Raw genomic sequence first — 27,639 nt, 5'->3', positions numbered from 1 at the left:
GTCCTGAGGGCAAAATCACTTCAAGTGGAGGTCCAGGGCTTAAAGAGAGTCAACTTGGGGGTCCTGAACATGAAATCTGAAACCCTATGACTTACAGTATTGAATTAGTAAAATGATTAGATCATTTCAATTGACTCTTCCTTACATCTTTGCTCTTGTTCTTTCTGCCCCTCCTTCCTCGCTACATCTGTCTGTCCCTCTACATCTGTCTTTCTTTCTCTTTTTGTCAATTACCTCTGCCTTTCCCAGGCCACAGGACTCTGTTTGTGGGAGTGCGAATGCCCAGGCAGAGTCATCGTCACCACAAGCCCCATAGCTCTCGCCACCGCAAGAAAGACAGAAGGCCAGGGAGCAGCACAACACAGCCAAGCGAGGAGAGTGCAACTGCTACATCCACTCATGGTAACACACACACACACACACACACACACACACACACACACACACACACACGCACACCTGCACTCACACAAACACATATGCATGCACACACACAGTACATCTGAAACCCTGAACCCCTTTCCACAACCTCCTCTTTTATTGATAAGATCATCTCTCTGTATTCAAATTCAGTGTTTTTCAGGTGTTATGTGCTCATATAGTCACTTGTGAGTCAGAAGAACAACAGCCTGGAGCAAGCAAAACAACTGAGTGCACATGTGCACATGCACAGATCGACACCTGCACACAAACACAAACACACACTCATGCATACGTAGGTCAGTTACTGGTCACTGGTTTAACACAACAGTTTAGTAATAAGATTCAATCCAACATCTAATATACCTGAAGAAAGAATAACACATTCTGTCATAGCTCAGTGTTGTACATGTACATATACACACGTGTTTGTTTCTCCACAAGGAGAGGCAGTGGTTGTTAAACAAAACGTATCAATACTGCTTTAACCACACACACACACACACACACACACACACACACACACACACACACACACACACACACACACAGAAGTTGTCAGTCATAGAAAAGCCTAATTAATTGAATTTACTTGAGTAAAAGTACAAGTATCTTACCAGAAAATGACTTTGGTAGAAGTTAGGCTAAAGTCACCTTTTAGAATATTACTTGAGTAAAAGTTTTAAAGTACCTGACATTTACTGTACTTAAGTGTCAAAAGTAATTTTCTGATATTTTCTGTATTAGAAATAAAAGTATTTAAACAAAGTGAACGGTTAGAATTTTGTGAATTCATTGTGGCTTCCTTACAGTAAAAGCAACCTGGGTACAGGAGAAAAAAGCTTCAACTTTTTAACATTACCGTTAAACTTCTGTCACCATCAACAGCTCTCTCTCTGTCTCTCAACCTCCCTGTTTGAACTTGGCAACTGGCAACAACACAACTGTCATGAGAGCGAGTTATTATTTGAAATTATAAAACGGGTGCTTCCCATCCTGAAATGTGATTGGCTGAGCCGCGTTCCATGCCGTTGTAAAATCAGTGTAACCCACTGGCAGACCGCAGCACAAAATATCCCTGCGCCAGTGTAAACGGACATAGCGTTGCCTAGCAACCAACTACTCTGCGCTCAACTTACTCGTTGGGTAACATTTGTTTCAAGACTTTTGTAAACAAAATGTCAGACTTTGCAGTGAATTTTGATTTGCTGGGTGGCCTGAGCCTGGATGAGTGGTTGGAGGAGGTGCTTGGTGTCTGTTAAAAGACGCTGAATTCACCACCAGCAACAATGTTTTCTCCGGTGTGGTAAAGAAATTCCGCCGAGAAGGACCTGGCAAATCTTCCCTCCACTAAGCCATAACCGAGGCAGACTGCCAGAAGATGAAGCACTTTCAGGCACGAAGTTCAAACACACCTTGGGAGATTGTCTCTAAAGTCTGGTTTAACGTGCAGCTTCATATGGGACGCAGGGCGAACAAGGGCAACCGCAAATTAAAGCCCGACTCTTCAGCATTCGCCACGACGAAAATGGCCTAAAATATGTCACCCTGTCTTTGAACGAATGCACAAAAAATCACAAAGATGCTGCCGAAAAAAACATAGAAAGCCTGCGGGGATTCATATATGAGCAGCCGGATAACCCACTGTGTCCGGTGGCGGAGCTTTTTCTTCTTCGCCGCACTTGGCGGCCGCGGTTGAAACGATAACAAACAGGAATTACGTCGCCAACTCAACTTTTATTTTGTAGTAACGAGTAACGAAGATGGTTAAGAGAAATGTATCGGAGTAAAAGTACACATTTTATCTCGGAAATGTAGTGGAGTAAAAGTAAAAGTTGTCAGAAATATAAATAACGAAGTAAAGTACAGATATGTGAAAATTCTACTTAAGTACAGTAACAAAGTGTTTGTACTTTGTTACATTACAACACTGCACACACATACACACACACACACACACACACACACATACACAGTGGTGCCCAGCACCCCAGGGTAAAATTGACAAGCCTACTAATTAGCTACTGATTAGCAAAAAATAGTCAGCATGTTGTGTGTGTGTGTGTGTGTGTGTGTGTGTGTGTGTGTGTGTGTGTGCATCAGTAAATGTGCAGGTATGTGCTTGTCTGGGTTATCTTCTCTGTGTGTAAATTTCATCTCAGTAAAGCACACAACAAGAAAACATGTTGTATTTTGCATATGAAAATCCTATGAGAAACAAGGCTCACCTCTTCTGCCTCCCCCTGACTCATCCAGACACGCCGTCCCAGCGGGTCCAGTTCATTCTGGGAACAGAGGAGGATGCTGAACATGTGGCCCATGAGCTGTTCACTGAGCTGGATGAGATCTGTGTGAAAGATGGCAAGGATGCTGAGTGGAAGGAAACAGCCAGGTCAGGATCTCCTCTGGGAGCTGTTGGCAGCAAAGCTTGGCAGTAATGCCTCTGACAGAGGGGCAGCTCTACAGCTGTACTGTTGTGAAAAGGGAATTGTAGAAAGGGGCAGTTACTTTATGCTTTACACTTACTGGATCATTTTTTCTGTCAATTTGCTCAAGGTAAAATTCTCAGTAGAAAGGAATGACACGAATCTCACTGTGCCCTCCTTCACGCTGCAGGGCATCAAATCCCCTTTTTAGAAGAAGAGTTCACTGGAAATACAGAATATTATATTTTCAAGCTTACCTCTTACCTCTGCAATCTACCCATCCAGATAGTTTTCAGAGTGATTTTGTGAGGTTTCCGGTCTGCTGTGATCTCCCCTGTCTCATGGGGAGATCAAACTGTAAAAAATTTAGACGTGAAAACAGCTTCTCCCACATAGATACCAACATAATCCACAGTCCTCAAGGGCAAATAGTTTCACTGGGAATTATTTCCTGGCAATGAACACCAGCAAATTGCATCTATCTGCCTCTAATTCGTTTTTTTCCACCAGAGAGAGTTATTGCTATTTTTTCCGTATCTAAATTTCTGACAGTTTGCACTCCACATATAAATGCCTGGTGAAATATCACTTCTGCATCTTCTGTATGTCAAAGATGCTTTCCTAAAAGAGCATTTAAAAGGGTGTAGACCACCAGTGTTGGGACCAATTACTCACAAAACTAATAAGTTACAATTACTAATTACTTCTGTTAAAAAGTAATTTTGATTACTACTCAATTTCTGCTGCAGAAGAGTAATTCAATTACTGGGGAAAGTAATTTTTATGATTACTTTTTTCTTTTCTTAAATCCTCTTATTAATGCACATATTTTTGTGTTGCTGTTGCAGTGTGGACATTGCTGTCAAATTTCATCTATCATTGTTGGGCACATTACTTTGAAAAAGTAATTAATTATAGTTCAAAGTATTGATGCCAGCTTGTCCGGGTGGGGAATTGAACCCCCAGTCTTCTGTATGGCAGGCGGAGATACTATCCGCTCTGCCGTTGGGGAACACATACACTTTCTGTAATTTGTGCTCAGTCATTCTCCATGCATGTTGATAAGTTACGAAAAACTGCAAAGTCCGACCGTTTGACACACCGCTTTTCCTCCACAAGACGCATATTTTTTGAATAGGATAATAAAATAATAATAATTATTAGTAGTAAGTAACGGCCAATAACGCCGCATTTTATTGTCAGTAATGGTAACGGCGTTGTAACGGGGGAAATGGTAATTTCTTTGATTACTCGTTACTGATAAAAGTAACGCCGTTAGTAACGGCGTTTCTTTGTAACGCCGTTACTCCCATCACTGTAGACCACACAGTGACAGATGTAAAGGTGATAGGCGTGGGTCACGGTATAAAACTCCTCAGTTTCTGTCTGCAGTGAACATCGAGTGTCTGTCTGTCTGCTGTAACCTCCTCTCTTCCTCTTCATCTTGCAGGTGGCTGAAGTTTGAGGAAGATGTGGAGGATGGCGGGGAGAGGTGGAGTAAGCCCTATGTTGCCACACTTTCCCTGCACAGCCTGTTTGAGCTGCGCAGCTGCATCATCAACGGCAGCGTGCTGCTCGACATGCGTGCCGACTGCATCGAAGAGATTGCAGGTTAGAATTTCTCCACCTGAAATATATCTGAATTCAAGAGATATACTCCAACAGTATCCAGCCATCTTGGAAAAAGATGCTGCAATTGATTATTCAGTATCTTCAGAATAAAGAGGATACTGATTGTAGAGTCGTACTATTTTGCCATTTAAAACTATTCTTTAAAAAGTGTTAAAATTTGTTGGAGTTTTGTGTTTTCAGTCATTTTATAAAAATACTTGTTAATTTTACAAATTGATATCTGATTTTAAAACGAAACTACTTAATTGAGCGTAGGCGGTTTTGCTCCCTTTTCTTGTGTCTCCTTGATCTTTTCTTGTTCTTGATGAGTCATTGCTGGCCTCTGCTCTCGATTCATGTATTACATTAATTGATATAAAACAGGCCATGCCTTGATATCTCATTTATGTGGGTTACAAATGGATTTATCCTCTAGAGAGATCAGAGAAACATACAAGCCTGAGGGGAACATTTCTGGTGGATGAAGAGACTGAACATGCCACTGAAAATAAGTGTTATTAAAACACTACCACTGAGACACAGAAAACACACACACACACACACACACAAACACACACACACACACACAGAAGTTGTCAGTCATAGAAAAGCCTAATTAATTGACTTTCAAATACTCTGTGTTGTCCTGTGTGACAAAATCCCACACATCTGGTACTGCAAATATATTCAATTAAATGGTTAAAATTATTGGCAAATAATGAGATGAGGTCTGACACAAACATGCATACTCAGAATGACTCATACACACACACGCACTCGCTCTTCAACACACACTCATCTCCATGATCAGAAAGTGACAGGAGGTATAGACGAAACAGCCTGGCTGTCTCCTGTCACCTCCCCTCTCCTCTCCTCCTCTCCTCTCCCCCATGTGATTCTGCCATCAGCACCTGCTCCCTGCACTCACTGCACCCAGAAAGAGAAAGCAAATGAAAGATGTCCCCTTTTTTAAATTTGTTTTGATCTTAATTTTTGTGAATGATGAAATGTGTTGTCTTTTTATTTTGGGAAAAGAAAACAAATGAACTGATTAATTAAGAAATTACTTGTAAATAACTTACGCATGAAATAGTAATTTTGCACCCATTTCTGTCCACTGCATATATTTTAAAAATGCAAGAAAATGGAGCTGAAGAGTGTAGAACAGAACAAGTTTTTGGGATTGAGCTTGGTTGGTTAGAGGAAGAACAAGGTAGATGTTTCAAATCTACAGTTCAGCTAGTGGCGTGGTGTGATTTTTCCATTAGGTTGGGCTATGGCCCTCAAGTAGCTCTGTGTATTTTGTAGCACACTGCCAGCTGCTGGATAGCAGCTCAGCCAGCGGTTTCTGAAATTAAAAAAATATATATATTTCGATGGCGACTTAGCAGCTGTTTTCACTTTACAATTATCACCACAGTACCACAAAATTAACAAATGACTCTGGTCATTCATCAACACCTAAAACAATAAATGTGGGAAAGTCACAGGTATGATATATATATATATATATATATATATATATATATATATATATATATACAGTACAGGCCAAAAGTTTGGACACACCTTCTCATTCAATGCGTTTTCTTTATTTTCACGACTATTTACATTGTAGATTCTAACTGAAGGAATCAAAACTATGAATGAACACATGTGGAGTTATGTACTTAACAAAAAAAGGTGAAATAACTGAAAACATGGTTTATATTCTAGTTTCTTCAAAATAGCCACCATTTGCTCTGATTACTGCTTTGCACACTCTTGGCATTCTCTCGATGAGCTTCAAGAGGTAGTCACCTGAAATGGTTTTCCAACAGTCTTGAAGGAGTTCCCAGAGGTGTTTAGCACTTGTTGGTCCCTTTGCCTTCACTCTGCAGTCCAGCTCACCCCAAACCATCTCTCAGTTTATGTGTTCATCTTCAGGACTGTGGAGGCCAGGTCATCTGCCGCAGCACTCCATCACTCTCCTTCTTGGTCAAATAGCCCTTACACAGCCTGGAGGTGTGTTTGGGGTCATTGTCCTGTTGAAAAATAAATGATCGTCCAACTAAACGCCAACCGGATGGGATGGCATGTCGCTGCAGGATGCTGTGGTAGCCATGCTGGTTCAGTGTGCCTCCAATTTTGAATAAATCCCCAACAGTGTCACCAGCAAAACACCCCCACACCATCACACCTCCTCCTCCATGCTTCACAGTGGGAACCAGGCATGTGGAATCCATCCGTTCACCTTTTCTGTGTCTCACAAAGACACGGCGGTTGGAACCAAAGATCTCAAATTTGGACTCATCAGACCAAAGCACAGATTTCCACTGGTCTAATGTCCATTCCTTGTGTTTCTTGGCCCAAACAAATCTCTGGGTTGGTATATCATGGCCTTGACATGGTTTTGTTCTTATCTGACAAAAAGTACATTCTTATCTCACCTCACTCTTTGTCCCCCACGGATCATTCTTTATTTTATTTATTATTATTTTTATTTTCACTGTGAATGCTCCCACTTGGCCACATCATGTATAAACATAAAATTTAATTTCACTGCTATGCTGATGACACATAGTTGTATCTCCAAGTAAAGCCTGTTGACACTCTTCAGTCTTACAAACTGTTCAGTGGATATTAAAAAATGGATGTCAGCAAATTTTCTTATTATCTAATTAAACTCAGATAAAAGTGAGATCTTGATCATCCCAATAGTCCTGACCATCTACATCCTAGTATCCAGTCTTTTCTTGGTCCCTTGGTCCCTTTTTTTTGGTTCCCTTATCAAATAATGTTAATCCAACTGTCAGGAACATGGGTGCGCCTTTAATCCTAAGCTCACTTTTGAGAAACACACTAACAAGGTTATCTAGTCATGCTTGTACCATCTCGGATCCGATCAAGTTTTCAAAATATCATTCATGCTTTTATTTCCTCATGTTTGGATTAGAGTAATGGTCTCATCTGGATGGCCATCTGGACGAAGGTCTGTTTCGCAACGGGCTACACCACCCTGATTCCCAAATAACTCAAACATAATTTGAGTGGGTCTACTTTAAAGCTATAAGCAATTAAGTTCCCCTGCACCAGGGTCTGTGCAAAAAGTTATTGATTCTGGAAACTGGAAATGGGATTTTTTTCCATTTAGTCTAATTTATTCTAAATTCTGTGATTGGATAATTCTACTTGTATTTGTATACCTCTGTGAGAACTATGACAGATATTATTGAAGGAATCCTGTCCCTATGTGTCATTAAAGTCTATGTACTATGGACAACTGATGGCCCACTGACAGATGATGTATTGGTTGAAGCACGCATGTTTTCACAGGGCTGAATTAGAGCAGGTTCTACATTAGATGTACCATTTCTGAAGCAGGTTTTATTTAATTTCAGACTCTTTTACTTGAATCCCTTATCACCATCCTTATTAACATGGCAGATTATACTGGCTGGCTCTAAGCTCAGTGCATTAGCATTGGCCTTGAGGTGTGCTCAGAATGACTGCCAGCACCACTACGGTGCAAGCAGGCGTGTGTGTGTGTGTGTGTGTGTGTGTGTGTGTGTGTGTGTGAGAGAGAGAGAGAGAGAGAGAGAGAGAGAGAGAGAGAGAGTAAGATCTGATTGATTATGTGGGAGGGAAAGTAGGAGGACTGAGGGAAGGAACCAGTGCTGATCCAGCAAATCAGAACCAAAAAGACAGGAAAGGGAGAAGGAGACAGGAAGGAGACGACGTGGTGAGAGACAAAGAGATGGTTTTCTGCAGTCTCAACTCCCTGCATATGCTGTACCACAAAGACACAGTGTAGTTCACACAACTTCTGTTATATCTTCATGTGCTGACAGATGTGTCAGATTTAACTGCAATGAAAGCAAGGAACAAGTATTCCAAAGATCAAGGAAAAGACTTGGTGAAGGAGGTGCTTAAGCATTACTGAGGGTTGCACTGCTGAATGGAGTTTAGTGATTATGAATGGATTAGGGTTAGAGTACTGGTTAAGGCAGCAATAATATATCATACATTATTAAAGTTTATGCCAGTGACATGGGAAGAGTTTGATGATGGTCTAAAATGATCAGAGTAATTGCTGGACTAGCTATGTGGGTGCATGTGTGTGTTTCTGCAAATGGAATTACATGTGTGATTGTTTGTGTGTTGCAGACATGGTGTTGGACCACCAGGAGGCGTCCCATGAGCTGGATGACAGCGTGAGGGTGAGGGTGCGCGAGGCTCTGCTGAAGAGACACCATCATCAGAATGAGAAGAAGAAGAACAACCTCATTCCCATCGTGCGCTCCCTCGCTGAGGGAACCCGCAAGCAGTCAGAGCCCCATCTCACAGGTGGGTTATGGGAAGAGAGAGAGAGAGAGAGAGAGAGAGAGAGAGAGAGAGAGAGAGAAGGGGGGTTTAAGAGAGGAAAAGATGTAAGAATCCATGGGATTCTGTTCATGGACAAAGAGAGGAAACGATTTAAGGAGATGAACATAGAATGAGTTGATTTAGACTTTTGAATTGTTCATCAGTTTTAATGGATTTTAAAGCATTTTAGTTAATTCCTTATCATATTTCCTGACCAGCAGCATGAAAACTTTTTTTCTGCATATTTTTTTCCTGTGTAACTGTGAAAGTAACACTGTACTGGGAGGAAGCTAAATAATGTAGGAGGCACAAATTCGCACATTCCTCTAACTTCATTCAGTAAATGAGTCAAATCCTATAAATCTTAGTTAAGTTCAGAGACACCTTTATTTTAGGGAGAAGAGTCTCTATTAGATTTAATGGATGGACAAATATAAGACAGACCAATAAAGACTGGGCAGCCAGACAAAATATCAGACAGGGAAAACTAGACAGACAGACAGACAGATAGAAGAGCGTAGTCTATAAACAGTGACATTGAAATGTTTCAGGGACAGAAAACCGAAAATCAATAGACTTGTTCCCAAGCAAATAGTAGATCCATTGCCAAGCTAAGGATTACCGCCTTCAGAGATCATTGTATTCACATGGCAGCTGGCCAGCCAATGAATAGGGCATGTACTGACTCTACTTTTGCACACACACACACACACACACACACACACACACACACACACACACACTCTCTTCTCTGTTCAGCAGGACCGGCCACCTCTCCCCAACCTCCCCCAGCTAGCTCAGAGGTGAAGAATGGTGCTGGTCAGGACGGCACACAAATGGACCTCAGCAAGGTAAACAAGCACGCCGTGCAGCCGAGAATGGCAGACTAGTGTGTTTTACTCATCAGTGTGTGGCATTTCTCAGCAGTTTCTTTTTTGTGTATGTGTGTGTGTGTATATGTAAGGGAGGGAGAGAGAGTTTGTGGTACTGATTTTAATGAATCACCACTGTGATAAAAGGTTCATTTTATTAGTCAAAAAATCAACAGAAGAGAAGTGAGTCATAGCAGTGAATTGATTAAAGAGAGGCTGATACTTCACAAAAGGCATTCAGCATTAATAAGTGATATCCACTGCTGTTACAAGAGGACATGCCACATAACACATCTCACAGTGGCAGACCCTCTGGGTTTAGTATCATTATGTTGTGTGGTGTAGCTGTAGCTCCCTGCCTTGATCATCAACAAAGGGTGCGCTGTCAATCAGAATCAACATTTAGGTCACATAGTGCCCTCTAGGAACCAACAGGAGAACTACATTGCCTCTTGCAGCACTAGCACATCACTCTGCAATATTTTAACAGGTGTGGCGCCATAGGACTCTGATAAAGGCTTCCATTTAGTCATTAACTTTCATCAAAAGATATGCAATACATCTCATGCTTCCATTTTGACATCTCTCACAAAGCCTCTCTGCAGCTAAGCTGAGTCTGTAGTGGCGGTGCATTATGTGCACTCAGAGATGGAAAGCATTTTTGTTTGCCCTGTCATCCTTGTCAGCTTTGAAGTTACAGGACGTGTGTGAAGGGTAGAGTTTATATTGGTAAAAGATAATTGCAAGTGTATGCTAATATTAACAAAATGTTAACACTCCTAGTAGTTGACTTGGGCCTATTCTTTGTCTTGCCAGGTGGACATGCACTTCATGAAGAAGATTCCAGAAGGTGCAGAGGCCTCCAATGTCCTGGTGGGAGAGCTGGACTTCCTGGAGAGGCCCATCGTGGCCTTTGTTCGCCTCTCCCCTGCTGTGCTGCTCACTGGACTCACTGAGGTCCCCATACCTACCAGGTAAAGAGCCACTTCTCTGTACAGATCTCTTCCAAAGACATAAAATAATGAACTATCTTGGTCATGAATTTGAAGAAATCATATCCATTCTAGGTATGATTTACATATTTTAAATCTGCTGGCAAATTACAGGTTCCTCTTCATTCTCCTTGGCCCGGATGGAAAGGCTCAACAATACCATGAAATTGGACGCTCAATGGCAACAATCATGACTGATGAGGTACAGAGTCCTCCGCCTGCGAAAACCATGAAAATTCAGTCCAAATCAACCCATTCTTTTTCCAAAGATACACACAAGCCTTGTCTAGTTATGCTTGTTTCCTCTCTGCATCAGATCTTCCATGATGTGGCATATAAGGCAAAGGACCGTAGTGACCTGCTGGCTGGGATCGATGAGTTCCTGGACCAGGTGACTGTCCTGCCACCAGGGGAGTGGGACCCTTCCATCCGCATCGAGCCGCCCAAGAATGTCCCCTCTCAGGTATACCAATCAGCTGGGATTCATAGAGACAGATTTGTCCTTTTGGTTTGAACACTCATTTTCATGGCTGTGCAGTATGTTGACTTTTGATTACTGTCATGCCGTAATGATACTGTAGTGGTACTGGTACAACCACTACACCATTAATAGTAGTTGTCTACACAATATACAATATATAGTTATTGTGATTTCTGATTGGTTATTGGATATTCTTGAACTGTCTGGTTGCGTGTAGGAGAAGAGGAAGATGCCAGGAGTTCCTAATGGCACAGCTTGCCAGGTGGAGGAAGAACTACATGCTGAACACCATGGACCAGAACTGCAGAGAACCGGGAGGTGAGCTGTGATACTCCAGCCTGTGTATCAGTACACAGGCTTTGATGCTGCAGTGCTTTGTGGCATAATCCCAATTCAAATTCAAGTTTATTTAGAGCCCTGGTTTCAAAGGGCTTTACGGTCCCACAGATATACACTCCCTGACCTAAATCCCCAAGAAAAACTCCTCCCCTAAAAAAATCCAGGAGCCAAAAAAGGGAAAAATGGAAGATATCTTGGGAAGGATCACAGAGAGAGGGAAGCCCCTTTCAATCTGTCCAGAAGTTGGCAATTGTTATCTCACATTAAATACCATCATCCAGGGTATGCATTTATACAGATTTCAACTCAGACATCAAAATGATGATAATTCACAAATTCGGATTATAGAAGACATCTCTGGCTACACTGTCATTAATCAACATGACCTTCAAACAGACAACACCATTCACCAGCTGTCCAATCTAAATGTTGCAAGGTTGAGTGTGTGTATCTTGTATGTCATCAGGTTTATTAAATGAACAGCTCTCATCATGGATATTTTGGTGAATTAGACCAGGGCACCGCCAGCAGGCTCAGGAGTGATCTCTGGTGTCACAGAACCAGCTCCCTTGACACCTGCTATCAGCACTGAATCCAGCTAAAGTCGCCTACACTACCCTTTGTGCTCGATGCTTAGGCTGTGTTGCCAAGATTACTCAACAACTCAGTTACTCAAGTTACTCAACTCCTTGGGACAGAGTAACTTTGCATCCTGACAAAACATATTTAGGAGTAGCTGCTACCTGAACCTAAGCGACTGCAAGAATCATCTTCTACACACTGACTTTGAGATTTTTGGGGGATGGTAGTACATCATATATTACAGAAGTGCTGGATTTAATTGGTTTGCCTCCATACCACAGAACACCCTCTCATCAAGTTTCTTCCATTTTGTGCTTTTCCACTTCATCCACTGTCTCTGTTTTTCTTTGCTGCTACTTATGTATTTGCTCTGCTCCCATCTTTATTTTGTTGACACAGTTGCTTTAATTCATAAAGGTTGCCCAATGCCCAGCCCAAATCTTTCAGGCTCTTGTCATATCTTTTCAGAAATATCTCAATATGTCTCAGCACTGACTGTGCCTGCTGAGCTCCTTCTCTTGGGTTCCATTTTCGCCCTGCTGACACGATATTCACAGCCACTCATGTTGGGTCTTTGGACTCTGTCTTTACTTAATCTTACCTTTCCACACTCTGTCAGTCCACATAAAGGTAGTTATATGATCCCTTTTCCATATTAGGCTGCACTGGTGAGACATCATAGGACATTTCTTGAAATAAAAGTTATCTAGCCTCCAAGTCCTCTACCTCTCCTGGTCCTTTGGTTGTTACGCACCAGCCCCTTGTCATTTACTTCATTTGTTAAATTTTGGAAACATCTCAAATTTGTTGTGTTCCCCTTGACAGTGTAGATACCCCAAGACTAGTCAGCAATTTTTTTTTTTATTTTTTTTTTTTTATCATAGCCCAGGTTAGTTTATCATTTAATTTACTCAATAACTTTTTGTACAAAGTACTGACACAATTACAATAGCTTAAGACACAGACTTGTAGGTTACTTAGCATAATATTACAAATTTGAAATACTATCAGACAACAGACAAATACTTATATGATATACATTTTCTTAGTGACCATGGTTTATCCAAATATTCTGCAAAGGCAAATGTTTCTCTCTCAAATAAGCTTTCAACTGAAAAATAATCAAGATCCTTCTCAGTAAACTTATTAAATAAACACTTCCTCAAATTATTATACAAAGGAAAAAATAAAATGAAAAATTCACATAAATGGCAAAATGCACATAAATGGTAATCAGTACCAAAATAATTTCTAGTTCCCACATGTAAAGGCAACATTCCAGACCTGATATGAGCACACAGATATCTTTTCCAAATAATTTTCACTCATTTTTAATCAAACCATATGTCCCGAGTTTTGGCATACACCATGTCTCAGTTACCCATTGTTCTTTAAACTGTTAAAAAAAAATGGCATCCTTGACTGAATCAAATTAGTATTAACTTTTTCTTTCAAGATGTACATGAATTATAATTTCCTCTATAATCTATTGTGCCTTATGCTCAATAATCTATTCCACAATCTACACATGCATACTGCCCAATCTACTTCACACAGTTCCCACCCCATGTCTATTGCAATGGCTAGGGTTGAAGCAAATTTTTATACTCCAGTATGTATCTAAAATCTCTATTATGAGCCTGTTCACAACCCTTGTAAGCTTGAAAACCCCAAACTCCAGCAGCGTAAGCCAACACAGGGCATAGACAGCGATAACAGCTGTCCACACATACGTACACACACTCATAGTGTGAATCCTAGAGAGTGCCCTTTCTTTTGTTCTCTAAAGTCACTCAATTCTCCTCTGTCCTTTATGTGCTGTGGTCAGGTTGTTCGGTGGTCTGATAATGGACATCAAAAGGAAGGCTCCATTCTATTTGAGTGACTTTAAAGATGGTCTGAGCCTGCAGTGTGTGGCCTCCTTTCTCTTTCTGTACTGTGCCTGCATGTCGCCTGTCATCACCTTCGGAGGACTGCTGGGGGAGGCAACTGAGGGACGCATCGTAAGAGCACAGGCACACTCTATCCACATTCGCACACAGAGTAGTGTATTATGCACAGTTTTCATTTGTTACCAAACTACAGAGCATGAGAGTTCAGATTTAATGTCATTATAGCTAGAATACAGACAATGTGAAACTTTCTGACTATACACACCAAGTCTTCCTTACTGTACTGTGTGTCCTAGAGTGCCATTGAGTCTTTACTGGGTGCATCTATGACTGGAGTGGCCTACTCTGTGTTTGCTGGCCAGCCCCTCACCATTCTGGGCAGCACAGGCCCTGTGCTTGTTTTTGAGAAGATCCTCTTCAAATTCTGCAAGTAAGGAGTCCATTTGAATTACGTCTCTATGACATTTCGAAGCTGAAATCTGTATCTCGCTGCATGTTGTTGCTCCATGGTTGCAAACTACAGCAAAGATGGGGCAGCATCTCATGTCTAGCAGAATGAAAATGTACTTGACTGACCAGATAACCTGAACTTTATTCATAAAATATTATTTACTGAAGTGTTGAAAAGGAGTAAAATAGTATAAGATTCCTTGCAACTAGAATAATCAACTATGGTGGATTAATCTATAGTCTGGCTCTGTTCTGGTCAGACTTTATTAGTACTGTCAGCCAGGACAGGTGCAGTCTTTTGATTGATACTTTTCTCAGCGTTTCTCAATATCAGATTATGAAGAGCTTTTCCAGCCATGGCAAATGTGCCCATTTTTGAGTTTTAGCATGCTCTACTGTATACATGGATGTCATAAAATGTCATAAAAATATTACACCTTTTTTTTTTTTTTTTTTTTTTTTTACACAATCTTAAGCTTTCTTGGACTGACCAAGCATGTGCTTCCTTTATTGCTTCCTTTCCTCTCCCCCTTACTCTCTCAGGGACTATGACCTGTCTTACCTGTCTCTGAGGACATGCATCGGTCTGTGGACCGCCCTGCTGTGTTTGGTGTTGGTTGCCACGGATGCCAGTTCTCTGGTCTGCTACATCACGCGGTTCACAGAGGAGGCCTTCGCCGCCCTCATCTGCCTAATCTTCATCTACGAGGCCCTGGAGAAGCTTTTTCACCTGGGAGAACTCTACCCCATCAACACTCACAGTGACCTGGACAAACTCACACTGGCATTGTAAGGAGCATGATGTTCATTCCATATTAAAGAAAACAGGGATTACTCTATAGCGTTCATCTGCCTGTTTTTCATGGAGTTTTTTCACCTCTGCTGATAGTGAGATCAGCTTTATTCCCTCCCTATCTTTTAGCCCTCCTCCTCTGTGCATGTCTTGTCACCAAGGACATGTAGTTCTCATTCTCTTTGTTTCAGTATCTGAGTGGTTTTACCTTTGTTCTCTCTCCATTCTGCTCTCTTGTAATAGTTTTTAAGTCATATCCCTGAAGTTCTCTCTATGCAGTTTGTTCTATTTCAAATAATAAAAACATGTGGGCTCACTGCTGTATAATGATTTGTTCCATATTGTGCTGCATCTCCTTTCCGCTCACTTTCTCTGTGTCCCTATTTCTCTCTCTCTCTCTCTCTCTCTCTCTCTCTCTCTCTCTCTCTCTCTCTCTCTCTCTCTCTCTCTAACTCTCTCTCTCTCTAACTCTCTCGCTCTATATGTGTGTAGCTGTAAGTGTGCAGAGCCTGATAACCCCAATAATAAAACCTTAGAACTATGGAGTCAGAAAAACATCACAGCTTCTGCTGTACCATGGGCCAACCTTACTGTCAAGGTAATGTAACCATGTACACACACACACACACCCACACGCACACACACACACATAGCCACACTTAACGGCCAAGTAACACTCACATGATCGCCCACACTACATTTGCACCAGATTGTTTACTTTTGTTAACATTCAACTAACCCTGTGACCTTCCCTTGAGCGCCTAACCTCTTTTAAGCACATTCACAAACAGTAATGAGGACATTCAATTGATTACACATCTCACTGGCATGTCTGTAATTGAGCTCAGTGAAGCCTTGATAGTCAAGTTTCTCCTTTGTTATCTAGTTTTGACTCTTCGCCCCTTCAATTGTTTCCTTACCACTGGAGATTTATAACCATTGTCTCTTTTTTCTCCTTTGTCCATTCTCTCACTGTCTATTTTATGTCATCTCTAGTAAACCTGTGCTAATGTAAACTATGCAAACTTCTACAGGAGTGTGTAAGTCTACAGGGCCACTTTGTAGGGACAGCATGTGGCCACCACGGCCCCTACACCCCAGACGTTCTCTTCTGGTCTACCATCTTGTTCTTCGCCACCTTCTTCATGTCTGCCTTCCTCAAGCAATTCAAGACTAGTCGTTATTTCCCCACCAAGGTAATCAACTGCCGTCACAGCAGGCTAAGCTAGGCTTAGTCAGACATTGCAATAAAGACCTACCACATCAGTAACCACAGATTTTCTCAGATAAAAGCATGTCAGTCACACTCTTTCAAGCTCATCACAGCGTAAAATCTCCTTGATCCAACTATTATGTGTAGAGGAACATGTTTCCATTTCAGGAGAGTAACCCTAACAGGAGAAAGAGACACTTTGCCAACAGAGTGGTAAATGCAGCATGGGGAGGACAGAGTTTTAGGCTGTGCAGGCACTCTCTCTTAGAGCAGTGAGGGGGCTGGGATACATGGCAAGTGACCACAGATTGAGAACTGTGCTCATTTCATTCTGTCTAGGTGCGGTCCATGATCAGTGACTTTGCGGTCTTCCTGACTATTGTTTTCATGGTTCTGCTTGACTATGTCATTGGAGTACCCTCCCAGAAGCTGCAGGTGCCCAGCAAATTCCAGGTATAGATGTGATATGGGTCTTGTGGATCTCTGTTTTCAATTGGACCGGGTTATGATTGGATATAAGCAGCCTAACTCAGCTGCTGTGTGTTCCTCCAGCCAACCAGAAATGACCGAGGTTGGCTGATCAACCCAATAGGGCGCAACCCATGGTGGACAGTGCTGGCAGCCTCTATTCCTGCTCTTCTGTGTACCATCCTCATCTTCATGGACCAGCAGATCACAGCTGTCATCATCAACCGCAAGGAGCACAAACTGCTGGTCAGAATATTCTCTGAAATTTCAGCCCTGTTTGTATGATATACTGTATCTCTGCACTATTCATTCTTTGTGCACAGCATTAATTATTGTTTGAATACAATGCAACATAATATAAAAAAACCTGAACTCATGCATTCTAGCTTATTCTAGCAACCATGCATGGTATCCTTTACCACTGAAACTTGAAATATAAATTGGTGGCTTTTCAGTTAAGGCTTTGTAAATTAACAAAAGGCAATGTTGTCCTCTTTGAGTGGCATGGCCACCCTACTTTGTCATTGAGAATACAGTGATGTGTTCTTAGCCAATCACCTGTTAGAAATCGAAATACTCAGCGATGAACAGCATCAAGGGGCTTGAGTGTCAGAGTCACAGCTTGTATGTACTGTATCATTGCATAATTAAGCACTGGTAAAGAAAAAATGTAGCCTGCTGCTTCAGCTAAGACAGTGCCTTCCAATAAATAAATAAATAAATTTTAGGCATATAGTCTATTAATGTGTTTTAAAAAAGACAAATTTTCATGCAACAAAATACCTACATACTTAAACACCCCATAAAATGGGGCAGTTTGAATTTTACCTCAGTTATGCTTGTATATGCCACTCTTTCCGTTTTTGCAGAAGGGTTGTGGGTACCACCTGGACCTGTTGATGGTGGGCTTGATGCTGGCTGTGTGCTCCATCATGGGACTGCCCTGGTTTGTAGCAGCCACTGTCCTGTCAATCTCCCATGTCAACAGCCTGAAGCTGGAGTCAGAGAGCTCTGCCCCTGGGGAGCAGCCTCGCTTCCTGGGCATCAGAGAACAGAGGCTGACTGGGCTGGTCATCTTCCTTCTCATGGGCTGCTCTGTGTTCATGACTGGTGCCCTGCAGGTCAGTCAGACAAGCTACACAACGCTGCCCCCCTCTGGCTGGGACATGTACTAGTCAGTAAAACAGGATCTTCACCTGTGAAATATAAATCAAGATGAGCTAAGAGTGCACTCAGTTGCATGCAGATCTCCACCAGGAGTATTTCCCTTTTTCCCAACTATAGGCTACCTCATGTGATAAGCCAAAATTTGGTGCTTTTCAAATAACAAATACAATACAGTACAGTATAGAAAATATACTTCAAAACTCCCAAAGCCTTTCAAGTTTATCTTGTTCTTGTTCTCTGTGTGTGTGTGTGTTTCAGTTTATTACGCACTTTATACCAGTAGTCTGGAACCTGTGGCTTACGAGCCATTACTGGCTGGCTCAAATTAGGCAAATAGTCTCCATCAGGCTGTTTAACCTGTTTTAACCCCACTCCGAGACTTATTACACTACTTTTTTTCTTGTGTGTTCGTCTCACTTTCTTGTCAGCAGTTTATAAACTCGTCCACAAACCCAATGCATTTCCTGGATTTTTGATTGGAGTGAACACAGTAGCATGAAAGAACCAGTGAGGTAGACAGAGAACGAAGAGAGAGGGTGGAAGTAACCATTACAAATGTTTTTCAAAGGTTTTGAATCACCACAGACATGTATGTGCACAAAACATTTTAGGCTGATAGACCCAGTGGAGAGAGTAGTGGACACACACACACACACACACCAAACCAAACCAGACCAAATACATGATCCTGTCCAGGCTACGCCTTGCGGAGATAATTAGTACTGATTTTGAGGGACTGTGTTTAATTAATCTCAGTGATGTATGCTGTGTTTTGCAGTTTATTCCTATGCCGGTGCTGTACGGTGTTTTCCTTTACATGGGAGTGTCTTCACTGAAAGGAATCCAGGTACAATTTACTGCATACCATTGCAACAGGGAGCATGATCTAATATAGCAAAGATTATTAAAAATGAAGACAAAGACCTCTATACAAGCTAATCTGAGTGCAGCTATATATGTGCTGCTGCCCTGTTTTATGTATTTATTTATTTATTTTTAATCTCTGACTATATTGCTAGTTATTACCTTCACTGCCCTCTATTTCCAAGTCTCTTGCTATTTTGTCTGTCCTATTCCTCCTTCTACTGATCTAATTATTGTCATTTCAATTCAATGAGCCCTGGCAGTTAATTGCCAGAGTAATCTAATGAGATTTGTCTTTCATAATCTCTTCCTCACTCTTGCCATATTCACCATCTGTTGCTCTGTGTCTTTGCTTTCACTTATTAATTTCTGACCTTACTCTCTCCCTCTCTCGGTTTCTCTTCTCTCTCTCACAACCGCATCTCTTTCTGTTTCATCCCGTGTCTCAGTTCTTTGACCGTCTGAAGCTCTTTGGCATGCCAGCAAAGCACCAGCCAGACTTCATCTACCTGCGTCACGTCCCACTGAGGAAGGTGCACCTGTTCACTGTCACCCAGCTCACCTGCCTGGTGCTGCTGTGGGTCATCAAAACCTCACCTGCTGCCATCGTCTTCCCCATGATGGTGAGGTGACATTTCCCTCCCTCCACACATGCACACTATCCAAAACACTGCAGTTCTACAGGTATTAAATAAGCCTCATAAAAAGCTGTTCAAATGGCATTGCTACCAGTTGAGTAATGTATATGTACAAATATACAGATACACACAAATACAATCATAAAATCAAGCTGTTTTTACCGTGGCATAGACGCCTTCATCCACTTATATTCTATGCTGTGACAGGCCTACAGCACATGTACTATTACAGAAAAAAAAATAAACAAGCCAAGAAAAAGTGCAAAGTGAAAGACAGCGGTCAACAAGAGTGTCAGAATTTAATTTTCATTATCAACAAGAACAATTTGTGTAGGCAGGAAAAATCTGCTTGGATTGTGATGCTTATTATTAATCTGTTCCTTTTTAGCCAGACTGGCCCATTTTGAGTTTACAGCTTTGACACAGCTGATTTTACAAATAAGAATAAGAATAAGAATAAGAATGTGGTTGTTGCTGCCGTCCCAGGCCAACCCAACAAACATGAAAGTGTTGAAAGACAGGATGTCTTCTCCTCTCATGTGCCTGCAGGTGTTGGCTCTGGTCTTTATCCGTAAGCTGCTGGATTTGTGCTTCTCCAAGAGAGAGCTGAGTTACCTGGATGACCTAATGCCTGAATGGAAGAAAAAGAATCTTGATGATGCCTCTAAAAAGATCGATGAGGTAGGCTATGGGAGCTTTAAATGTACTGGTGTGTGAAAGTGAAAGTATTGATTGTGTGTGTGTGTGTGTGTGTGTGTGTGTGTGTTGTAGACAGAAGTAGAAAGCAACTAAGTGCATTTACTCAAGCACTGTACTTAGGTGTAATTTTGAGATACTGGCACTTTCCCTGAGCATTTCTGTTTTTTGAGACTTTATGCTTTTTTTTTTACTGCACCACATTTTAGATTGACTGATATTGTACTGATATTGAGATATTGTGCTTTTTACTGCACCACATTTATGTAATGACTGCAGTTACTTCTTATATACACAATATGGAGCAGTTAGCATTACTAACACTCTGAAAGGATAACTCTTTTCACTTTTCATACTAAAATATTTTACTGGGAAAAATGCTTTATTTTTAATTATGTAAAATTGTGAGAGCAGGACTTTAACTTTTACTGGGATATTTTTCCATGATGCTACTTGCTACTTTTACTTAAATAAAGGATTTGGGCACTTTCTCCTCCATTGGTTGTAGGAGTCACAGGTTATGCTTGTCACAAAAAGAGAGGAGAAAACTACTGTTGAGATTCCCATGGAGATCAGCAAGCCCACTCAGCCCATTAAAGCACATGACCCCAGGTAAGAACATGCATGTTCTCTCACACACACACACACACACACACACACACACACACACACACACACACACACACACACACACACACACACACACACACACACACACACATACACACGCACAGGTTGGACAGGTGATGATTGCTCAGACTGTGAAGCTTATGGGAAACATTTTTCTCCTTCTTGTCTGTCTGTTGGTTTGCACGTCTGCTTTGTTTATACACTGGTGTGTGGTACTGTGGTTCTCAGTGATTGTTAGGTTCTTAAGCTCACCCTTTAATCTGCACTAACCTGTTGAGAACTCCGCTAACACCCCCACGTCATGTCCGCCTCCACCTGCTGTCTGACCCCACCCTCCTTTTCCTCTCCCCACTCCTCAGGTGTGACCCCTCTGATATTAATATTTCTGATGAAATGTCTAAAACCACCGTGTGGAAATCCCTCAGCGCCAATCAAAAGGACACTCGTGCAGTGGCTGCTAAGAAGGCAAGGCCACTCCCTCTATATCCCGTCACCCCCACCCTTAAATGCCACCATTGCCGCTACACACTGTGCTCACTGCCATTCTGTCACCGTTGTGCTCTGAAATCATTTTTCTCCATCAGCTCGTTAGCTGCAATTACATGGATGCTAATATTCCACTTATAATCAGAATAATAGCCCAATCAGAATAAAAACGCCACATGTAACCATCTCAATGAGAAGAGACTGTTCCAATGGGAGAGCGACCATTGGCAAACATGACTTAGCCTATGTTATATTTATATTTCCAGCAGATTAGACGCTTCCCAACAGGTGGCACCACTTTGCACATGTCAAAAAAGTTTGATTCTGATTAAATACTTTGGGGCATGTAAACGCACATCTTATCAGATCACTTTATTAAGCGTCCATGTAAAACAGTGAAGCTGGAATCTCTAATCAGAGTGATTTCAGTCAGGTTGAACAAATATTGTCCATGTAACCACAGCTATTGACTAATTGCTCTTATGAGTGAAGGTGGCCAAACTGTGTTCTCTGCTGTCTTAACTCGGTGTTTGTGTGTTTCCACAGGATTGAAGGAATTGAGTTCATAGACCAGTAAGGGACGCCTGCCATGGCTGTGACCGCTCACACCCCACTAGGCGGTGTCGTCCTCACCCACAGGACGCTGTGTTTCGGCTGCTACCGCCATCAGCCTCTTCAGTGTTTAGGGAAACAAGTCTCTGAGATTCCTACCAGCTACCACTAACACACTCAGTACTGCCCATTCCACTTACAAACACACAAACATATACATATATTATACACACACAGGCATACACTAAACATTCTACTCCTTTTCTTCTTCTTCCCATCAAAAACAACACACCCTCTCTACACCGTTTGTTCACTTAGCTGGGCTTCATGTTGGGAGAGCAAATGCTCCTTTAAAAACAAACCAGGTTCTTTTTATTAATCTAAGTAGCTCTGTCAGTCATAAATCCTTTCATCGAAAAGAGTCTCTTTTTATTTACTGTGCCATGAGTGTGTTCTTCTTTTTATAATTGTGATGGTATGGTAAATAATTTACTAGATTTAAAACAACAACAACAACAATACATTGCTGGATTAGTAATATATAGACAAATCCATCTTTGAACATAAAACTTTGTGTCAGTTCTGTGTGATGCTGTGAACTGAAAAGTGTAAATGTTAGAAGATCTACTTCAGTTGAAGCAGTGGAATCAGTAACATCTGTATTTTGAGGTGTGATCTTTTTTCCCTTTATTGACACACGTCTTTCATAACTCATGATTGTGTAGGTTGGAGCTTGGTCTACAGATATTTGTCATGTGTTAGTACCGTATCTTATTTCTTTACCTCAAAGTCTCAAATGCTCCTGCAAGGCACTTTGGATAATGTAAAGGCCAGAGCAGATAAATGGTGTGGATGTGTGTGAGCGTGTGTGTGTGTGTGTGTGTGTTGTGTTGGTGTGTTGGTGTTTCTTCCTGTATGTATCAGGATTATATTATTTGTGTGGTTATTTGTGGGGCAAACCAAACAGGAATTTCATTTGAGCAATAATTAATCCTAAATTGAGCCCAAGTTGATTTAAGATATAGACTTGATCAATACCGCCCGACTCCAGCAGAACCTTGTTTATCCTAACCCCATGTGGAATAGAGGCTGCTCAAGAAAATTAAACGTTCACAGTTTTGATAACCCATTGAAATTCCAGACCAAAGCTCATTCAGAGGAGTGTCTAAAGTGTCTCATTATAGTTAAAAGGCTTTTTGCTGCGTGTGGTAACCGGAGGGTTCCAGCAGTTACACACATTTAAGAGAAGATATTTTCTTCCTTCCTTTCTTTCTTTCCTTCTTCATGATGCCAGTTCACAAGATGAGCTGCCATTAATGGCAATTTGGATAAACAAGGTTCTACTTCAGTGTGTTTGTTCTCCCTATGTCCTCTGTCAGAGTCACATCTGGTAGATGTCTTCAAGTCATTTGGGATAAGACTCTAATTTTTGCATTTCAGACACCAGTGCCAGCTGAGAGCTTGGAGAGCTAAAGGGAATGGAGAGTTGACAGTTTAAAAGAATGATCTTCAACAATAATCCTTTATTTGTAGTTGCACTTTCTGTAGATACAGTAAAGAATTTATGATATATATGGTTTATTTTCAAGAGATCTCTAGAGAATAATTGTTTTACAATAATTTAATACAATCATTTATTTTTAGATATGAATGTCTAATGTGTTCTCTTTACTTTCTGTACATAATGTAATAAATACGGTGCACTAGCAGAAAGTCTAAAGAATGCAGCACATGAATAATATTTCGATGAATGAACTCAATAGCAAAATAATGTCACATGTTAGCCTGTGGGAGCAATGAGCTCTGCCCTCTGCTGAAAGACATCGGATTTTGTCCAGCAAGCCATGATTGTCATGTCCTCATGTCCCCATCATTCCTGTCCAAGTGGCTTTAAAGTGCACAAGTGCATACCGCAGTAGTACTCCACTGTAATGTTACATGAAGTAATACCTCCTCCAAGACATGTATGAAAGTTTTGTACTTGATCGAGTATAGTATGTTTGTTCTTATGTACTACAGCAGTTACGCATTGCTTTGATTCTGTCAGAATATTGAATGTGAAGTGTCCTTGTATATCTGCTAAACTAAAGAATGATTTTGAGATATAAGTGCAACAAGCATGATTGAATATTATTCATTGTGTAAATATATTTAAAATCACATGAGTGAGTGAGTAGAAATACATAGAATAGAAATCCAGTGTACCAAAAGGGTTAAATCAAACACACCTGCCAATATTCAAGGACTGTTGGTAGATGTGTTCTTACGAAATAATTTAATCCCTTAGAAAAGCAAATTATCTCAATGAGTAACTTAGTATCATGTGACTTTAAATTGATTTCCAATGTATTTATATGTATATATATATGTATGATAAACATGAAATGTCTTCAGTATATTGTATGCGTGTGTGTGCGGGTGTTTGTGCAGGGGAGTAATGTACAAATGTGAGTATTATGTATGTGTGTCATAAAATGCATAACCACTTACTGTTGTGCTGTGAGATTCTTGTGATGTTCATTACCATACAAATGACTCACTTCATACTCTGAAAGTAAACACTGTTGAGGTACAAGCTGCCAAAAAAAACTCTGTCATGAAGTTAGTCATTCAAAAAAAAAAAAAAAATGATGTTACATAAATATCATAACTCTACCCGATCCTGGAAACTCACACCCTTCTTTGTCACATTCTAATACAGCAAGAGAGGGCGGTTTAGCTGGTATGTGTCCTCTGGCAACAATTTATCTTTGACTGATGAATCCTTCCTCTTCTCTACTTCATTTTTATGTGTAGATGAAAGTGAAAACTGTGCACTGTGTTAGGCTGTGTCCTAATGAATATAAGACGAGGCTTGAGTCTATTTCAGGGACAAGGTCAGAGTGACGGGAGGAGAAGGATGTGTGTGTGTGTGTGTGTGTGTGTGAGAGAGAGAGAGAGAGAGAGAGAGAGAGAGAGTGAAAGAGAGAGAGAGAGATGGTTGGAAAGGGAGGCTTTCAGGGAGAAGTGCATTTGTACTGCAGTAACCTCAATCCTACAGTCTAGGAGCCATAGGAAAAGTGTTGCCTTGTCTCTTCAACCAGTGAATGATTAGTCCAGAGCAAAAGAAATCTTCATGTTTTATATGTATATGTAATGTAACTTTTGATTATGGAAAAATGGAAAATAAACCATTACAGTTAAAATGAAACAAATGTGGCTTGAGTTATTACATCTGCAGGCATTTGTTATTGGTGTGTGATTTTTTAAAGGTGCCCAATGTCGTTTGTGATACTACAGTGAACACTAGGAAAAATGGGTCCCTGTTTTGTTACATGACATACAGGCGACACAGTACACACCAGTGTCAACAAATCTACAAAATATTACAAAATAAGGCTTAGAAGATGTCATCCAGGATATTTATTGGGGCTCAAGGACATGCACAATGTGTTTTGCTGAGGAATTTTTGAATGTAAGCAAAACCAAGTGTGTTTACAATAAAAATTGGATTGGCTACCTTTAATTAACGAGTACTGATGTAATTAATGAATCTCCCCACTAGGCGGCAATATTGTACTCAGACAGCAACTGAGAACTACTGCGAGGAGTATCTGAGGGCAATAGAGAGCAGCAGAAGCCCATCAGGAAAAAGAAAAAAAAAATAAGTCCTTGTTTATTTTCAGTTCATCTGTCCCTCCTCTGCTGCAAAGGACGTCCCCGTATTTTCCATCATGCTGCGTGCTTGCATTGCACATGAGGTGTATAATGTCCACCTCCCTCTCCTTTTCACCTCTCCACCTAAAGTCTTCAGTTTATTTTCATTTTTATGTGACTGTGCCCTCCCTCTGGCCCTCCTTCTCTCACCCCTCCCCCCCTCCCCGTTTTCATCCTGAAGGTGAGAATGCAGCGTGTTCAGCTCGCACATCTGGAGGTGATCCTGTCAGCAGAGGAGTAGCCTGTGGGAAGGCGTTTGGGGTTAAAGATGCACTGTGTGTTTGTGTGTTTGTGTGTGTGTGTGTGTGTGTGTGTGTGTGCGCGCATCACCCTGAGGGTATCATGTGATCCTGACTCCCAAATGCTCCTGATTACAAACAGCTGGCGGGCTGCGGCTCCAGCCAATTAGACCCACTGCAGGCCGTGACATCACACTGTGCAGTGGTGGAGCGCTGAGTGGAGGAGGTAGGAGGGAGATGGATAAGACCACTTATGTTCAAAATGGTTTCTACCTCCCAAATTGCATTAGAGATCAGCATGGTCAGACTGCTGCATTAAGCCATTTCACTTCCTTCCACTTTGCTTTGGATGCAGTCAGTGAGTCGCCATATTTATACAATTTAAACTCTGATATCACCTCAGTTGTTCACAATGTTATGAATCGCTTGTTATCATTTGGGTCCAGTATCAGTCCCATTCTCCTTTTTATTATCAGCCAAGGAGAGACCCTGGCCCAGGCATCCCTATTGTGCCCAAACCTAAACCACCATTTTTGTGAATGTAGCCAAAGAAGCTGAAACTGCAATACAAACTGGAATAAATGGTTGAATTCTCTGTAACTGCTGAATGAACAGGAGTCGTGGGGACAGTAATAATGTATTCAAATGTTTGCAGAGTAACTCTTTTAGCTCTGTTGATTTAAGCTGATAATACTGTCTGAGCACATATAAGCTTGTGCAGTAACTCTTCATTCCCCCTTTGGTTCCCATTCACTTAGCATTAACCTAATTTTGCTCAGAGCTGAATGGGCAATTAACAAATAACTGAACCATGCATTTTAATTTCGCCTCATCTCCCTAACAGTAGTCTCTAAAGACTCTTTCTGATTTATTACATTAAAAAAAAAAAAAAAAAAAAAGAAGGTACACCTTTAACCACATATCTGGCTTTCGTTTTGTTCTGGACAGATATGATGTTATAATTATGTCATGTATGTGTGCAATTCATGATACCTTATAAACAGAAATGAAATGTTTTTGATAAGACAGTATTCAGGTCAGGACAGCAAAAGTATTTATAGTATTTGCCTTCAACTACCTCACAAACACAACTGCTGCTCATGTGTAAGATCCAACCAAAACTATCCTCTCCCTCTCTTTGACTCACTGAGCTGTTGTCCTCTTTTCTCACTGAACAGAGACGGCTCTCGGCCCGTCCCTCCCCTCCATCAATCTCTGTCATAAATCTGTCAAGCAGAGAGAAAGGGAACTGCTGAATACAGATTTGTCAGCAATTAATCTAACCTCCATTACCAGACTTGGATATTGTGTCCTCTATGCCAGAGAACAATAAGCCACTCTAACATGGAGCGCTGCTGTCTATGTGTGTGTAGCGTGGGTGCATTTATGCGTGCATGCGTGCATGCATGTGTGTGTGTGTGTGTGTGTGTGTGTGTGTGTGTGGGTGTGTGATTGAGTGAGTGGAACAGAAAATGGATATAAATAAGAACAAATCAACAGCTTTCCTGATAACCTATAAACCAGCGCAAGTCACAATATTTTTCCCAGCCTCTCCCTGTTTCCTGCTTTATTCTTATACTCGCCTGAGTGCCTCTTTGTTAGTTCCGAAAATTACTCTGTTAAGGTTCAAATAAGCCACCTAGATATGACACTGTATATCAGAACGGAGGAGAAAGCTTCTACTGGACAGTCATTGCCTCGGCAGTCATGTGGTAATTGGAAATCATTGAGACAGCAGTGCATTTAACCTTGAGAAACCATATACCGACTCTGAGGCGTGGTAATTGA

At 41.2% G+C, this 27,639-nt stretch overlaps 1 protein-coding gene across 1 annotated transcript in view; it reads left to right on the top strand.

The window, feature by feature from the left end:
* Positions 1 to 24,585, top strand: part of slc4a8 (solute carrier family 4 member 8) — a 42,933-nt gene extending 18,348 nt beyond the window's left edge. Inside the window, exons 3-24 of the mRNA XM_030051771.1 lie at positions 250 to 402; positions 2,677 to 2,812; positions 4,297 to 4,457; positions 8,604 to 8,783; positions 9,564 to 9,652; positions 10,490 to 10,647; positions 10,780 to 10,867; positions 10,982 to 11,128; positions 11,364 to 11,464; positions 13,896 to 14,070; positions 14,256 to 14,389; positions 14,953 to 15,198; positions 15,695 to 15,800; positions 16,237 to 16,398; positions 16,755 to 16,868; positions 16,968 to 17,129; positions 17,753 to 18,004; positions 18,829 to 18,897; positions 19,364 to 19,537; positions 20,102 to 20,233; positions 20,757 to 20,860; positions 21,911 to 24,585. Coding sequence (XP_029907631.1) covers positions 250 to 402; positions 2,677 to 2,812; positions 4,297 to 4,457; positions 8,604 to 8,783; positions 9,564 to 9,652; positions 10,490 to 10,647; positions 10,780 to 10,867; positions 10,982 to 11,128; positions 11,364 to 11,464; positions 13,896 to 14,070; positions 14,256 to 14,389; positions 14,953 to 15,198; positions 15,695 to 15,800; positions 16,237 to 16,398; positions 16,755 to 16,868; positions 16,968 to 17,129; positions 17,753 to 18,004; positions 18,829 to 18,897; positions 19,364 to 19,537; positions 20,102 to 20,233; positions 20,757 to 20,860; positions 21,911 to 21,941 — 3,074 coding nt within the window. The 3' untranslated portion in view covers positions 21,942 to 24,585. The remainder of the gene's footprint in view (positions 1 to 249; positions 403 to 2,676; positions 2,813 to 4,296; positions 4,458 to 8,603; positions 8,784 to 9,563; positions 9,653 to 10,489; positions 10,648 to 10,779; positions 10,868 to 10,981; positions 11,129 to 11,363; positions 11,465 to 13,895; positions 14,071 to 14,255; positions 14,390 to 14,952; positions 15,199 to 15,694; positions 15,801 to 16,236; positions 16,399 to 16,754; positions 16,869 to 16,967; positions 17,130 to 17,752; positions 18,005 to 18,828; positions 18,898 to 19,363; positions 19,538 to 20,101; positions 20,234 to 20,756; positions 20,861 to 21,910) is intronic.
* The last annotated feature ends 3,054 nt before the right edge of the window (positions 24,586 to 27,639 follow it).

The sequence above is a fragment of the Myripristis murdjan genome, chromosome 5, assembly GCF_902150065.1.
Source record: "Myripristis murdjan chromosome 5, fMyrMur1.1, whole genome shotgun sequence".
In the NCBI taxonomy this organism is placed as follows: domain Eukaryota; kingdom Metazoa; phylum Chordata; class Actinopteri; order Holocentriformes; family Holocentridae; genus Myripristis; species Myripristis murdjan.
Note: the sequence above shows the minus strand (reverse complement) of the source record. Positions and strands in the feature narration are given on the sequence as shown.